Source organism: Kogia breviceps, chromosome 5, assembly GCF_026419965.1.
Source record: "Kogia breviceps isolate mKogBre1 chromosome 5, mKogBre1 haplotype 1, whole genome shotgun sequence".
Taxonomy (NCBI): Eukaryota; Metazoa; Chordata; class Mammalia; order Artiodactyla; family Physeteridae; genus Kogia; species Kogia breviceps.
In genome coordinates, this window is record NC_081314.1 from 17,554,698 (window position 1) to 17,569,898 (window position 15,201).

Sequence of the window (15,201 nt, forward strand, 5' to 3'; positions counted from 1 at the left end):
CTACGGCTGTTAGCATTTGTCTTATGGACTGAGGTGCTCCTGTGTTTGGTGCATAAATATTTTCAGTTGTTACCTCTTCTTGGATTGATCCTATTATCATAATGTAATGTTGTTCTTTGTCTCTTGTATTAGTCTTTATTTTAAAGTCCATTTTGTCTCATACAAGAATTACTACTCCAGCTTTCTTTTGATTTCCATTTGTATGGAATATCTTTTTCCATCCCCTCACTTTCAGTCTGTATGTGTGCCTAGTTCTGAAGTGTGTCTCTTGTAGACAGAGTATATACAGGTCTTGTTTTTGTATCCATTCAGCCAGTCTTTGTCTTTTGGTGGCAGCACTTAATCCATTTACATTTAAGGTAATTATCCATATGTATGTTCCTATTACCATTTTCTTAAACGTTTTGGGTTTGTTGTTGTAAGTCTCTTCCTTCTCTTGTGTTTCCTGCCTAGAGAAGTTCCTTTAGCATTTGTTGTAAAGCTGGTTTGGTGGTGTTGAATTCTCTTAGCCTTTACTTGTCTGTAAAGGTTTTAATTTCTCCGTCGAATCTGAATGAGATCCTTGCTGGGTACAGTAATCTTAGTTGTAGGTTTTTCCCTTTCATCACTTTAAATATGTCCTGCCACTCCCTTCTGGCTTTCATTGTTTCTGCTGAAAGATCAACTGTTAACCTTATGTGGATTCCGTTATTTGTTGTTTTTCTTTTGCTGCTTTTAATATTTTATCTTTGTATTTAATTTTTGATAGTTTGATTAATATATCTTGACGTTGTTCCCCTTGGATTTATCCTGTGTGGGGCTTTCTGCACTTCCTGGACTTAACTGTTTCTTTTCCCATATTAGGGAAGTTTTCAACTATAATCTCTTCAAATATTATCTCAGACCCTTTTTCTCTCCTGGGACCCCTATAATTCGAATGTTCATGCATTTAAAGTTGTCCCAGAGGTCTCTGAGACTGTCCTCAATTCTTTTCGTTCTTTATTCTGCTCTGCAGTAGTTATTTCCATTATTTTATCTTCCAGTACACCTATCCATTCTTCTGTCTCAGTTATTCTGCTATTGATTCCTTCCAGAGAATTTTAAATTTCATTTATTGTGTTTTTCATCACTGTTTCTTTGCTCTTTAGTTCTTCTAGGTCCTTTTAAAATGTTTCTTGTATTTTTCATTCTGTTTCCAAGATTTTGGATCATCTCTACTATCATTATTCTGAATTCTTTTTCATGTAGACTGCCTGTTTTCTCTTCATTTGGCCTGGTGTGTTTTTACCTTGCTCCTTCATCTGTGTGTGTTTCTCTGTCTTTTCATGTGGCTTAACTTACTGTGTTTGTTGTCTCTTTTTCGCAGGATGCAGATTCGTAGTTCCTGTTGTTTTTGGTGTCTGCCCCCAGTGGCTAAGGTTTGTTCAGTGGGTGTGTATGCTTCCTGGTGGAGGGGACTGGTGCCTGGGTTCTGGTGGATGAAGCTGCATCTTCTCTTTCTTGTGGGCAGGTCCGTGTCCGGTGGGGTGTTTTGGGGTGTCTGTGACCTTATTATGATTTTAGCAGCCTCTCTCCTAATGCGTGGGATTGTGTTCCTGTCTTGCAAGTTGTTTGACCTAAGGTGTCCAGCACTGTAGCTTGCTGGTCATTTAGTGGAGCTGGGTCCTAGCGTTGAGAATGAGATATCTGGGAGAGTTTTCTCTATTTGATATTATGTGGAGGTGGCAGGTCTCTGGTGGACCAATGTCCTGAACTTGGCTCTCCCGTCTCAGAGGCACAGGCCTGACACCTGGCCGGAGCACCAAGACCTTGTCTGCCACACAGCTCAGAAGGAAAGGGACAAAAAAAACGACAGAAGAAAATAGTTATTTTAAAAAATGAAGAATAATTATTTAAAAGTGACCAAAAATATGAGGAAGAGAGCAACCAAACCAAAAAACAAATCCACCAATGGTAACAAGCTCTAAAAACTATACAAAAAAATACGGATAGATAGAACCCGTAGGGCAAATGGTAAAAGCAAAGGTATACAGACAAAATCATGCACAGAAGCATACACATAGAAACACACAAAAGGAGAAAAAGAAAAAAAAATATTGCTCCCAAAGTCGACTGCCTCAGTTTTGGGATGATTTGTTGTCTATTCAGGTGTTCCAGAGATGCAGATTACATCAAGTTTGTTGCGGATATTTAATTCATTGCTCCTGAGACTGCTAGGGGAGATCCCTTTCTCTTCTTTGTCCGCAGAGGTCCTGGGATTCAGGTTTGGATTTGTCCCCATCTGTGCATGTTTGTTGCCTGGGGGCGTCTGTTCTTTGCTCAGACAGGACGAGGTTAAAGTAGCAGCTCATTAGTGGACTCTGGCTCACTAAGGCCGGTGGGAGGGAGGGGAGGGAGGGGTACGGAATGTGGGGCAAGCCTGCGGCAGCAGAGGCCAACATGATGTTGCAACACCCTGAGGTGCACCGTGTGTTCCCCCCGGGAAGTTTTCCCTGGATCACGGGACCCTGGTGGTGGTGTGCTGCAGAGGTTCCTGGGAAGGGGGTATGGGTAGTGACCTGAGCTTGCACACAGGAATCTTGGTAGCAGTGGCTGCAGCATTAGCGGTTTATGCCCATCTCTGGGGTGCGAGTTGATAGCTGCAGTTTGTGCCTATTTCTGGAGCTCGCTTAGGTGGTGCTCTACCTTCTGTGGGTACATGGAGCGGGAGTCGCCTTTCCTTTCGCCTTCCTCAAAACAATGGTCTCTTGCCTCTTCGGCAGGTCCAGACTTTTTCTCGGACTCCCTCCTGGCCAACTGTGGTGCACTAGCCCCCTTCAGGCTGTGTTCTCGCAGCCAACTCCAGTCCTCTCCTTGGGATTTGACCTCCGAAGCCCGAGCCTCGGCTCCCAGCCCCCACCCACCCCGGCAGGTGAGCAGACAAGCTTCTCGGGCTGATGAGTGCTGGTTGGCACCGATCCTCTGTGTGGGAATCTCTCCACTTTGCCTTCTGCACCCCTATTGCCGCACTCTCCTCAGTGGCTCCGATGCTCCCCCCTGCCCCTGCCTCTGCCAGTGAAGAGGCTTCCTAGTGTGTAGAAACTTTTCCTCTTTCACAGCTCCCTCCATTGGTGCAGGTTCCGTCCCTATTCTTTTTTCTCTGTTTTTTCCTTTTTCTTTTGCCCTACACAGGTACGTGAGGAGTTTCTTGCTTTTTGGGAGATCTGAGGTCTTCTGCCAGCGTTTAGTAGGTGTTCTGTAGGAGTTGTTCCACATGTAGATGTATTTCTGATGTATTTGTGGGGAGGAAGTTGATGTTCACATCTTACTCTTCCGCCATCTTGAAGGGCTCCCTCATTTTTTTTTAATGTAAACATTTACAGCTGTATTTCCCTTTGAGCACTGCTTTTGTTGCATCTCATCAATTTTGGTATGTGGTGGTGTTGTTTTCACTGGTCTCAAAGTATTCTAATTTGTCTTGTAATTTTTTCTTTAACTCATTAGTAATTTAAGAGTGTGTTGTTTAATTTCCATGTATTTGTAGATTTTCCAGTTTTCCCTCATGTTATTCATTTCTACTTCCTTTCCATTGTTCTCAAAGAAGACAGTTTCTGTGACTCCAGTCTTTTAAAAAAATTAGTGAGACTTTTTTGTGGCCTAGTCAGCTGTCCTGGAGAATGTCATATGTGCACTTGAGAATAATGTGTATACTGTTGTTGGGTGTAGTGTTCCATATATGTCTATTACATCTGTTTGGTTTATGGTATTGTTCAAGTCCTCTGTTTCCTTATTGATCTTCTGTCTGGATCTTCTGTGTTTTTTTGAAAGTGGTATATTGAAATCACCAACTAGTTACTATTGTGATTATCTATCTCTGTCGTTGATTCTGTTAGTGTCTGTGTCATATATTTCGGGTCTCTGCTGTCTGGTGTATATATCTTTTTGATTGTTATATTTTCCTGATGAATTGATCATTTTTACTCAGTGTATTATCACTCACATAATAAATGTGACAAGGGCTTCCCTGGTGGCACAGTGGTTGAGAATCCGCCTGCCAATGCAGGGGACACGGATTCATGCCCTGGTCCGGGAAGATCCCACGTGCCGCGGAGTGGCTGGGCCCATGAGCCATGGCGGCTGAGCCTGCGTGTCTGGAGCCTGTGCTCCGCAACGGGAGAGGCCACAACAGTGAGAGGCCCACGTACCACACACACACACAAAAAAAAACAATAAAAAAAATAAATGTGACAAAATTTATTTTGTCTGATATTAGCATAGCCACTCCAGCTTTCTTTTGGTTACCCTTTGTAGAGAATACCTTTTTGTATTTTCTTGTTTTCAATCTCTTTTGTGTATTTAAATTTAAAATGAATTTCTTGTAGATAGCGTGTCATTGGATCATTTTATTTTTTTCAAAATTTATTTATTTATTTTTGGCTGCGTTGGGTCTTCTTTGCTGCACGCGGGCTATCTCCAGTTGCAGCAAGAGGTGCAGAGTTGCGGTGCACGGTCCTCTCATTGCAGTGACTTTTCTCTTGTTGTGGAGCACGGGCGCTAGGCCCGCGGGCATCAGTAGTTGTGGCTCATGGGCTCTAGAGGGCAAGCTCAGTAGTTGTGGCGCACGGACTTAGTTGCTCCATGGCATGTGGGATCTTCCTGGACCAGGGCTTGAACCCATGCCCCTGCATTGGCAGGCAAATTCTTAACCACTGCACCACCAGGGAAGTCCCTGGATCATTTTAAAACATTCCATTGTGCCAGTCTGTTTCTTAACTGATTAGCTTAATACATTTATATTTAAGGAGATTGTTGATAAGGAAGGGCTTTTGCCATTTGGTATTTTTCTTCTACTTGTCTTATATCTTTTTTGTTGCTCAGTTCTTCCAGCACTGCTTTCGTTTGTGTTTCATTTTTTTCTAGTGTACTATTTTCATATTTTAAATATTATTTTCTTAGTAATCGTCCTGGTGATCAGAATTAATATCTTACGTTTATACCAATTTAATTTGAAATGATAGTAATTTGGCTTTTTATTCATATATTCAGGCATATCTCAAATGCATTGAGGGTTTGATTCTAGACGACCGCAGTAAAGCAAACATCACAGCAAAGTGAGTCACTTGAGTTACTGTAGTCTGTTAAATATTCATTAGCATTATGTCTTAAAAAACTATGTACATACCTTTATGTACATACATAAAAAACACTTTATTGCTAAAACGTGCTAACCATCATCTGAGCCTTCATCGACTTGTAGTCTTTTTGCTGGAGGAGGGTCATGCCTCATTGTTGATGGCTGCTGAATGTTGTTGATTGCTGAAGGCTGGAGTGACTGTGACAATTTCTTAAAATAAGACAACAGTGAAGTTTGCCACTGGACTCTTTGGGTGGACTCTTCCAGTCATGAATGAATTTCCTGTAGCGTACAGTGCTGTTTGAGATCATTTTACCCATAATAGAACTGTTTTCAAAATTGGAGTCAGTCCTCTTAAACCCTGCCACTGCTTTATCAATTAGGTTTGCATAATATTCTAAACTGTTTGTTGTCATTTCAGCAGTCTTGTCAGCATCTTCACCAGGAGTAGATTTCATTTCAAGAATCTACTCTTTTTGCTCATACATACGAAGCAATTCTCATTTGTAAAAGTTTTTATCATGAGAATTGTAGTAATGCTGTCACGTATTCAGACTGCACTTTTAATTCTAGTTTGTTGCTATTTCACTACACCCACAGTTCTTTCCCCCACTGAAGACTTGAACCCCTCAAAGTCATCCATGAGGGTTGGAATCAGCTTCTTGCAAACTCCTGTTTATGTTCATGTTTTGACCTCTTTCCGTGAATCACAGACACTACTAATGGCATCTAGAATGCTGAATCTTTTCCATGTTTTCAGTTGACCTTGTCCAGGTTCATCAGAGGAATCACTAACTATGGCAGCTACAGCCTTATGAAATGTATTTCTTAACTAATGAAAGTTGAATAGTGAAATGACTCCTTGTGGGTTGCAGGATGGATGCTGTGTCCAGAGGTGTGAAAACAACGTAACTCTCACTGTTTTTAGCAGAGCTCTTGGGTGATCAGGTGCATATTCAGTGAGCAGTAATATTTTAAAAGGAATCTTCTGAGCAGTAGATCTCAAGAGTAGGCTTAAAATATTCACTAAACCATGTTATAAAGAAATGTGTTGTCATCCAGGCTTTGTTTTTCCATTTCTAGAGCACAGGCAGAATAGATATAGTGTAATTCTTAAGGACCCTGGGATTTTTGGAATAATAAATGAGCACTGGCTTCAGTTTAAAGTCACTAGCTACCTTAGACCCTATAAAGAAAGTATGCTTGTTTTTTGAAGCTTTGAAGCCAGGCACTGACTTCTCCTCTCTACCTATGAAAGTCCTAGATGGCATCATCTTCCAAAATAACGCTGTTTTGTCTACATTGAAAATCTTCTGTTTAGTGTAGGCACCTTAATTACTTATTTTAGTTAGATCTTCTGCATAATTTGTTTCAGTTTCTACATCACCATTTGCTGCTTTACCTTGCACTTTTATATTATGGAGACAGCTTCTTTCCTTAAGCCTCATGAACTAGATTCTGCTAGTTTCATACTTTTTTTCTGCAGCTTCCTCACTTGTCTTAGCCTTTGTAGGGTCTTGCTGTGGATTAGACTTGGACTTAAGGGAATGTTGTAACTGATTTGATCTTCTGTCTAGATTCCTAAGACTTTCTCATATCAGCAACAGGCTATTTTGCTTTCTTATTCACATGTTCACTGGAGTAGCATTCTCAATTTTCTTTAAGAACTTTTTCTTTGCAGTTACAACTTGGCGAACTGCTTGGTGCAAGAGACCTTGCTTTTTTAAAATCTGTCTCAGCTTTTGACATGTCTTCTTCGCTAAGGTTAATCATGTCTAGTTTTTGATTGAAAGTGAGAGACATACAATTCTTCCTTTGACTTGAACACCTAGTGGCCATTGTGGGTTTATTAATAGGCCTAATTTCAATATTGTTATGTATCCAGGAATAGGGAGGGCCACGGAGAGGGAGAGAGACAGAGGGATGGCCAATCAGTGGAGCAGTCATAACACACACAACTTTATCAATTATGTTTGCTGGCTTATGTGGGTGTCATTCATGGCACCCTAAAACAATTATGATAGTAACATTGCTGACCACAGATTACCATAGGACACATAATAATAATAATGAAAAGTTTGAAATAATGAAAAGTTTGAAATGTTGGGAGAATTACCAAAATGTGACAAAGAGACATGAAATGAGCAAGTGCTCTTGGAAGAATGACAGTGATGGACTAGCAGGGTTGCCACAAAACCTTAAATTTGTAAAAAATGCAGTATATTTGAAGCTCATAAAGCAAAGTGCAATAAAATGAGGTGTACCTGTAATAACTTATAAAATTTTGCTCCCATCCCCATCCCTCACTTATATTATTGTTATAAATTACATCTTTTGATTGAAAGAAATGGAAAGATGTCCCATACTCTTGGATTGGAAGAATTAATATTGTTAAAATGCCCATACATTTTGGACAAAGAAATCTATAGATTTAATGCAATTCACATCAAAATATCCATGACATTTTTCATAGAACTAGAACAAATAGTCCTAAAATTTATATGGAACTGCAAAAGACCCAGAATTGCCAAAGCAATCCTGAGGAAAAAGAACAAAGCATAACCCTTCCAGACTTAAGACTATACTACAGAGCTACAATATCTTACAATAACGTATAATGGAAAATAATCTGAAAAAATGGTATAACTGAGTCACTTTGCTGTATACCTGAAACAAACACAATATTGTAAATCAATTATACTTCAATTAAAAACTAAACTATATTTTTATACATTGTGTGTTCATTAACATAGGTATATAAATACTATTTTATTATTTTTCTTTTAAATCATAAAGGAAACAAGTACAGGAATTACAAACGAAAAATAAAATAATACTGATTTCTATGTTTACCTGTGTAGTTAATGATTCCAATGTTCTCCTTTTTTTCTGTGGCTTCAAGTTATTTATTCTTTATTTCTGCATGAAGGAGTTCCTTTAGCGTTTCTCGTAGGGCAGGGCAGGTCTAGCAACCAACTTCCTCAGTTTTTATTTTTCTAGGAATGTTTTAATTTCTCTGACATTTTTGAGTGATAGTTGCTGGGTATAGAATTCTTATTTGACAGTTTTCTTTCAGCATTTTAGATATGTCATCCTACTGTCTTCTGACTTCCATGATATTTAATGAGAAATTGGCTGTTAGTCTTACTGTGGATTGTGTGGATTACTTGTATATGATGAGGTGGATTGTTAGTCTTACTGTGGATTCTGTGGATTACTTGTATATGATGAGGTGGGTTGTTTTTGTTTTTGTTCTTCCTTCAAGATTCTTTCATCTCTGGCTTTTACAGTTTAACTATACAGTTGACTTTTGAATCACACAGGTTTGAACTGCACCTGTCCACTCTTACACAGGTGTTTTTCAAAAGAAACTAAAATACTACACAGTCTGTGGTTAGTTGAGCACTGATGTGGAACTACGAATATGGAGGGCTGACTATAAAGTTATATGTGGAGTTTTGACTGTGCAGGGAGTCAGTGCCCCTAACCCTGCTGTTGTTCAAGGGTAAACTGTAGTTTGTATCTGTGTGACTCTTTAAAAATTTTTATACAATTTTTAAAGATTACTTTCCATTTATAGTATTACAAAATGTTAGCTATATTCCTCATGTTGTATGATACATCCTTGAGCCTATTTTACAGCCAGTAGTTTGTACCTCCCACCACCCCACCTCTATATTACTGACCCAAACCCCATCCCCATCCCCCCCACCCCCACTTACTGGTAACCACTAGCTTGTTCTCTATATCTCTGTGTGTGACTCACTTTTGAGTTTCTCCTACTTGGAGTTCATTTACCTTCTTGATTGTGTAGATTTCTGTATTTAAATTGGTAAGGTTTTTGCCATTGTGTCTTCAGATATTCTTTCTACCCCTTTCTGTTGATATACTTTTGGAAGTCTGTCTTCTCTGGAAGTCTGACTTTAATATCTGGGCTTACATGGAGATGATTTGTGTGAAATTCTTTTTTTGTTGTTGTTAAAGGGTCATCTTTTTACATTTCTTTGTATGCCTTTTGATTTTTTTTGTTGTTTTTTAAAAACTAGACAGTTTGAATATTACAGTTTTGTAACACTAGATTCTCCTCTCCTCCCCGTGCTTTACTGTTGTTGTATTTTCAAGGGCTGCAGTCATTTTTTTATTTACTTTTTTCTAAACTTTCTTCAAGGACTGTATTCCTTGTCATGTGTGGTTACTGAAATTTTGTTGTCTGGGTGTTTAGCAGTGATCTTCGAGATTTCCTTAGTTAATGGGAGTTGGAAAAATGTAATTTCTTGTTTTTTGCAGATTGTCTATTAGCCGAGGTACTTCTTCAGAGGTTAGGCAGGCTCCCTACAGCTTTGCCTTAGTATTCACCTTGTGCTTGCACAGAGAGCAAAGATCAGCTAGAGTTGCAAGCCTGTGCTCCTCAGGTCTTCTCTAAGAATTCATCCAGCCCTGGGCATTCAAGTAGCAGTCTACATTTCCTAGTATGTGCGATATCCCTTTGAAGTACTTATTCCTCAAATATCTTACTCCTCTGCCTTTTTATTTTGAGGCCTTTTAGATTATCTGATATTTATGTAATCCACTGTCTTGACCGTGGCAGCTACTTTTATTGTATGTGTTTAAATCTTTTTGAAAGATGATACTCTTTCAAAAAAAAAGGTAAGCCCTTCAAAACACTCTGCCACAGTTTTTGAGAATGGGTACATGGTGTTCTCTTTGGAACCAGCAAGCCATACTAGTAACTCTGTCTGCTGCCCCTGTGGGCACCATAGAGTTGGGGGAGGGGAGATGGCATACAGGTAAGCAAAAATACTACTGTGTTCTCTTATCAAATAAAATAGACTGTTAGGCACTTCTCTCTTTGTCATAAGTTTTTATTAGATTACAGATGTCCATAAAAGATGTCTTGTCACTTTTTTTTTTTTTTTTTGCCAAGCTAAGAGTTGCTTCATTGGAGGGCCTAATTCTTGAGGTTTCTTACTCCTCCATTTTCCATAACATCATTTGTGTTTTCCATTTTTGAAAGATTGATAATTCAGTGTTTATGGATTTCTTCCTCTCCACTCTTCAGTTTTATTCCATTGTCTTTCACCTTACATAGTTTCTACTGAAAGGTCTGATAAAATTTTTTGTATTTCTGTGTGTGAGGAATTATGTTTTTTTAGCTTCCTTTTGAATTTTCTTTCATTTTTAGCAATATTATATTTTAGAGTATTCTTCTTGGGAATTCTCTGATCTTCCATCTGTGTTTTAATGTCTTAAATTATTTTTGGAAAGTTCTCCTCTGTTATCTCTTCAAATATTTATCTTGCTTTGATCTTTCTCTCTCCTGGAATTCTAGTTATACCTATGTTGTTCTATTAGGTATTGTGTCATGGCCTGTCTTGGATGCTCTCTTTTGTCCCACTTCTTCTGCTACTTTTTTTAAAAATAAACTTTATTTTTTAGAGAAGTTTTATGTTCATAGTAGAATTGAACAGAAGGTAGAGAGATTCCCCCTTTAACCCCTGTTCTCACATACATATAGCCTCTCACACTATTAACATCCCACATTACAGTGGTATGTCTGTTACAATCAATGAACCTATGTTGACATGTCATTATCACCCAGTGTCTGTAATTTACATTAGGGTTCACTCTTTGTGTTATACATTCTATGGGTTTTGATAAATGTACAGTTAGATGTACCCACCATTCTTGTATCATACAAAATATTTTCTCTGCCCTAAAAATCTTCTGTGCCCACTTAGTCATCTCTCCTACCGCATAGCTTCTGGCAGTCACTGATATTTTTACTGTCTCCATAGTTTTGCCTTTTCCAGAATGCCATATTGTTCAAATCATATAGTATGTAGTGGTTTCAGATTGGCTTCTTTCAGTTAGTAATATGCATTTGAGCTTTCTCTGTGTCTTTTCCTGGCTTGATAGCTCATTGCTTTTAAGTGTTAAATAGTATTCCACTGTCTGCATGTACCACAGTTTATTTATCCATTCACCTCTTAAAGGACACCTTTCTTTCCTGTTTTGGCAATTTTGAATAAAACCTCTATAAACGTCTTTGTGCAGGCTTTTATATAGACATAAATTTTCAATTCATTTGGGTAAATACCAAGGAGTGTGCTTATTGGTAGTACTGGTTGACTGTAGTCTGTGTATTCTGGCGTATTCATTTTATTCTAAAGTAATTTTCAAAAGACCTAAGTAGACATTTTTCTGAAGAAGGTATATAAATGACCAAAAGCTACATGAAAAGGTATCCAACATCACTAGTCTTCAGGGAAATGAAAATCAGAGCCATGATGTATCACTTCACACCTCTGTTAGGGTGGCTCTTATCAAAAAGATAAGAGATATATTCTGGTTGAGGATGTGGACAAAATAGAACCCCTTCACTGTTCGTGCAAATGTAAACTGGTAAAGCCTCTGGAAAACAGTATGGAACTTCCTCAGATAATTAAAAACTACCATATTACACAGCAATCCCACTGCTGGGTGTATATATATCCAAAAGAAATGAAATCATTATCCCAAAGAGATAGATGTACTCCCATGCTTATAGCACCATTATTCACCATAACCAAAATATGGAAACAACCTTATGTTATGTGTCCATGGACGTAAGAGTAAAGAAAAGTTGTGTGTATGTGTGTGGAATCACTTATATGTGGAATCTTGAAGCGGGGGTGGGGAATTTGTAGAAAAGTGGTTGCCAGGGGCCAAGTGGTAAGGGAAATAGGGAGAGGTTGGTGAAAGGGTACAAACTTAGTTATAAATGAATACAGTCTGAGGATCTAATGTATAATATAGTGACGATGGTTGATAACACTGTTTTGTGTAATTGAAATTTGCTAAGAGTAGAACTTACTGAATGTTGGGACCAAAAAAAAAAGAAGGAAAAGTAAATATGTGAGGTGGTGGATTTGTTAATTAACTCAATGGGGGAAAGCCCTTCACAATGTATACATATATCAAATCATCCCGCTGTAAGTATCTAACAATTTTATTTGTCAACTGTACCTCAGTAAAGCTGGAAAAAATAATTTCTTTCTTTCTTTTTTTTTAATTAACAGGATTACCTTTGAGGTTATTTTGAAAGTTTTGAGTTGTACAGCACTTGATTCTTTGCTCCATTGTGGAAAGATCTTTACAGCAATGATTACTTCAGAGTTACCAGTGTTACAGTAAGTATTATAGCTTTTTTTTAATTTTGTTTAAATGCATGTAACACTTTTCTGTATCAAAATGTTCTCATTAATAAGACACATCAAATATGTTCTTTGATAGTTAAGTAATATGTTTGAAGTAAAAGACCTATTAGAGGGTGTAATTACTATATCCATCTATAGCCCTTGCATCATAATGTCAGCATGTTCTGTGTTACTGAACAAAAAACATGTTACACCGTCTTACATCAGGAGTAAGCAAACTATGAACATGGGCCAATCTGGCATGCTCACTGTTTTTGTAAATAAAGTTACTGGAATAGAGTCACACTGATTCCTTTGCAGACTGTTTATGACTATAAGTTGTAATAGAGAATGGATTAATCTGCAGAACATAAATATTTTGTTTGGCTATTTACAGAGAAAGTTTGTAGACCTCTATCCTGTATCACACTGTGTGTCTAACCCTCTCACCCCCATGCCAGAGCTTCTTTTTCCTGAGATTGAGATTGTGATTAGTGAGTCCTTGGCATTTCTGGCAGCATCTCATTATTAGATTTTGTTAGGGTTATAGGACAGATCTAGAATTTGATCTTATGAATTCTCTGGGAGATGTGATCAGGGTAATGGCAGATACTTTTCTTTTTATAGGTGTCATTAAGCTACAAATTAGGAATCTGCATACTGTGATCCTATATGATAACAGTGCTTTAGATATAATGAAAGTGACCAACAGTTTATGTAATTATTTATATGTTTTTATAGTCCCAGATCATTTATATGTGTCTTCTCCGAGGGACTGTAGTCACCTTCCAGTTGATCTCCTGGCCTACTGTTTTTCCTCTGGAGCTCTAAGACAAAAACCTATCCAAATTACTTTACGTGCTGAAAACCCATCAATACCTACCCTCCTTTGTTTGTCCAAATATAGGAGATACAAGCCCTTTCTATTTACTTAACCTCAAGCCGCTTTATTAGCCTTAACTTGAACATAATACTTAGTTTGGAGGTCTCCATATAGTATTTGTACTTTTGTTTTTCTTAATTCTGCCTGCAATGCCTATGTGTATCTTTCCTTACCTGGCCATCTTGGTAGTCCTGTGGGTCTTGGCTAAAGTATGCCTCCAGCAAAGCTCCTCTGACTCCTCAAAGTTGGGTAGGTTCCCTCCTGTGCTCCTGTCATACTCTACCCTTTTTTTTAATAGCATCATACTTAACATAATGTTTTATAACACTTTTTTATTGTTTTTGCCTGAACTTTGTGCCTTTGTGCTTTCTTTTTGTATGGCCAGCTCCTAGCACACTACTGGGTGTTAGGCACACCCTTTGTAAAATATCTCGTTGATTAACTATGAAACATAGGTTGTATTTAAATAGATTATATTTAACAAGCGATTGCATGGGCATGATATTATTTAACATGTTTTGTGGATAACTGTTTTTCATAAAAATGTAAACTTTTAATAGGATAATGGATAGTAGTGATCTGCGAGATGGGTAAATGAAATTTGCTTTTAATCTGTCAGCTGGAGATGTACTCTTGGTCAAGTTGAGATCTAAGAAGCATTTATTGAGCACATAAAGCAATTTTCTGAGGATATTATCTTCATCCATCCATCTAACTATACCATGTCTACATTGTAGAGGAAAGGAAACATGATATGTCTCTTAGTATTGGTACTTCAGTTTCTGTTATTTATAAAGTGAAGATAATATATTGGAAATTAATTTCTAAAGTCTCTTCAAAAACAGACAAATCTTTTGATCCCATGATTGTTAATGTTCAATTCAGTAGTGATTTTTCTCATGGAGACACTAGAAAGGTCACTCTAGTGAATGACCTTATTATTTCTTGGCTTGCTTAGTCATTATAATGACAAATGAATTTGTTACCTTAGTGTGTTCACTGTTGGGTTGGCCAAAAAGTTCATTCACGTTTTTCCATTACATTGTTGGAAAAACCCGAATGAACATTTTGGCCAGCCCAATATTAAGCATCATCAAATATTGTCAATTACCACATATTATATATTCCACCAAATGTTGTAGTACAAGGAACTGTGTTAAGTTCTGGGGAGAAAGAGCAAGTGGAAAAGACTCAGTCCTTGTTGCCATGAAGCTTATATAGATAGATATTAATCAAATAATCACAAATATATAGATTTAAACTGCCATTGGTGCTATGAAGGTAAGCTAGAGGATTTTATTAGAATTTTAACACATGCCTTGATTTAGTCTACTTTTCTAAGGAAGAGACATGATTCTTAAACCTGAAGTGGAGGGAATTTGGGGGAATAAGAGGGGATCAGGGCATTAATTCCAGACTGAAGGAATGGCATGTATAAAGACCCTGAGGTAGGAGGAATCATGGTATGTTTGAGGGACTGAAATAAAGCTGTTATTTTTCTTTTTTCAGGATTGAGGATGGAGAGTGGTGTGAAATAAGGATTGCAAGTAGGGTAGGGCTGTATCATACAGGGACCTGCCAGGTCTTATATTAAGAATTTTGAGGTTTTTATCCCCTAGAAGCAGAAGGAAACCACTGTAGGGTTTTAAGCATGGGATATACATTATAAGATATATACTATGAAAATCACTCTTCGTACAGTATAGTGATTAGATTGGAAGTGGCAACAGAAGAAGCAAGGAGTCCTATTAGGAGAAAGGTGTTGCAGTGTCCAGGTCAGGGATGATAACTTGAACTAAAATGATTACAGAGGAAATGGAGAGAGGAAGACAGAATTTAGAGAGTTTTAGGGAGCAAAAACAATCATTTATAAGGTTTGATCTGATTCTTCCATTCTCTTCATTTATGTCCGATAGTCTTATAAATGTGCTTTTTGTAGAGCAGTTGGTTGACGTTTGAATTTGCGTACTCCTTGATCCAGCATTCTCTATTCTAGAGAGATATTTGTCGATGTGTAATAAGAGTTAATGTGCAAGGACAGTTGTTACAGC

The 15,201-nt window shown here is 37.9% G+C and overlaps 1 protein-coding gene across 5 annotated transcripts in view; it reads left to right on the forward strand.

The window, feature by feature from the left end:
• STAG1 (STAG1 cohesin complex component) overlaps positions 1–15,201 on the forward strand; it is a 455,106-nt gene that overhangs the window by 118,118 nt on the left and 321,787 nt on the right. For 2 of the 5 annotated variants that reach the window (XM_059065085.2, XM_067033725.1), the window contains one exon: positions 12,151–12,261. In XM_059065085.2, the coding sequence (XP_058921068.1) occupies positions 12,233–12,261 (29 nt within the window). In that variant the 5' untranslated portion in view covers positions 12,151–12,232. Of the gene's footprint in view, positions 1–1,345; positions 1,398–2,127; positions 2,243–2,741; positions 2,891–12,150; positions 12,262–15,201 lie in introns of all 5 variants that reach the window. The other 3 variants (XM_067033728.1, XM_067033729.1, XM_067033727.1) reach the window with 3 other exon arrangements.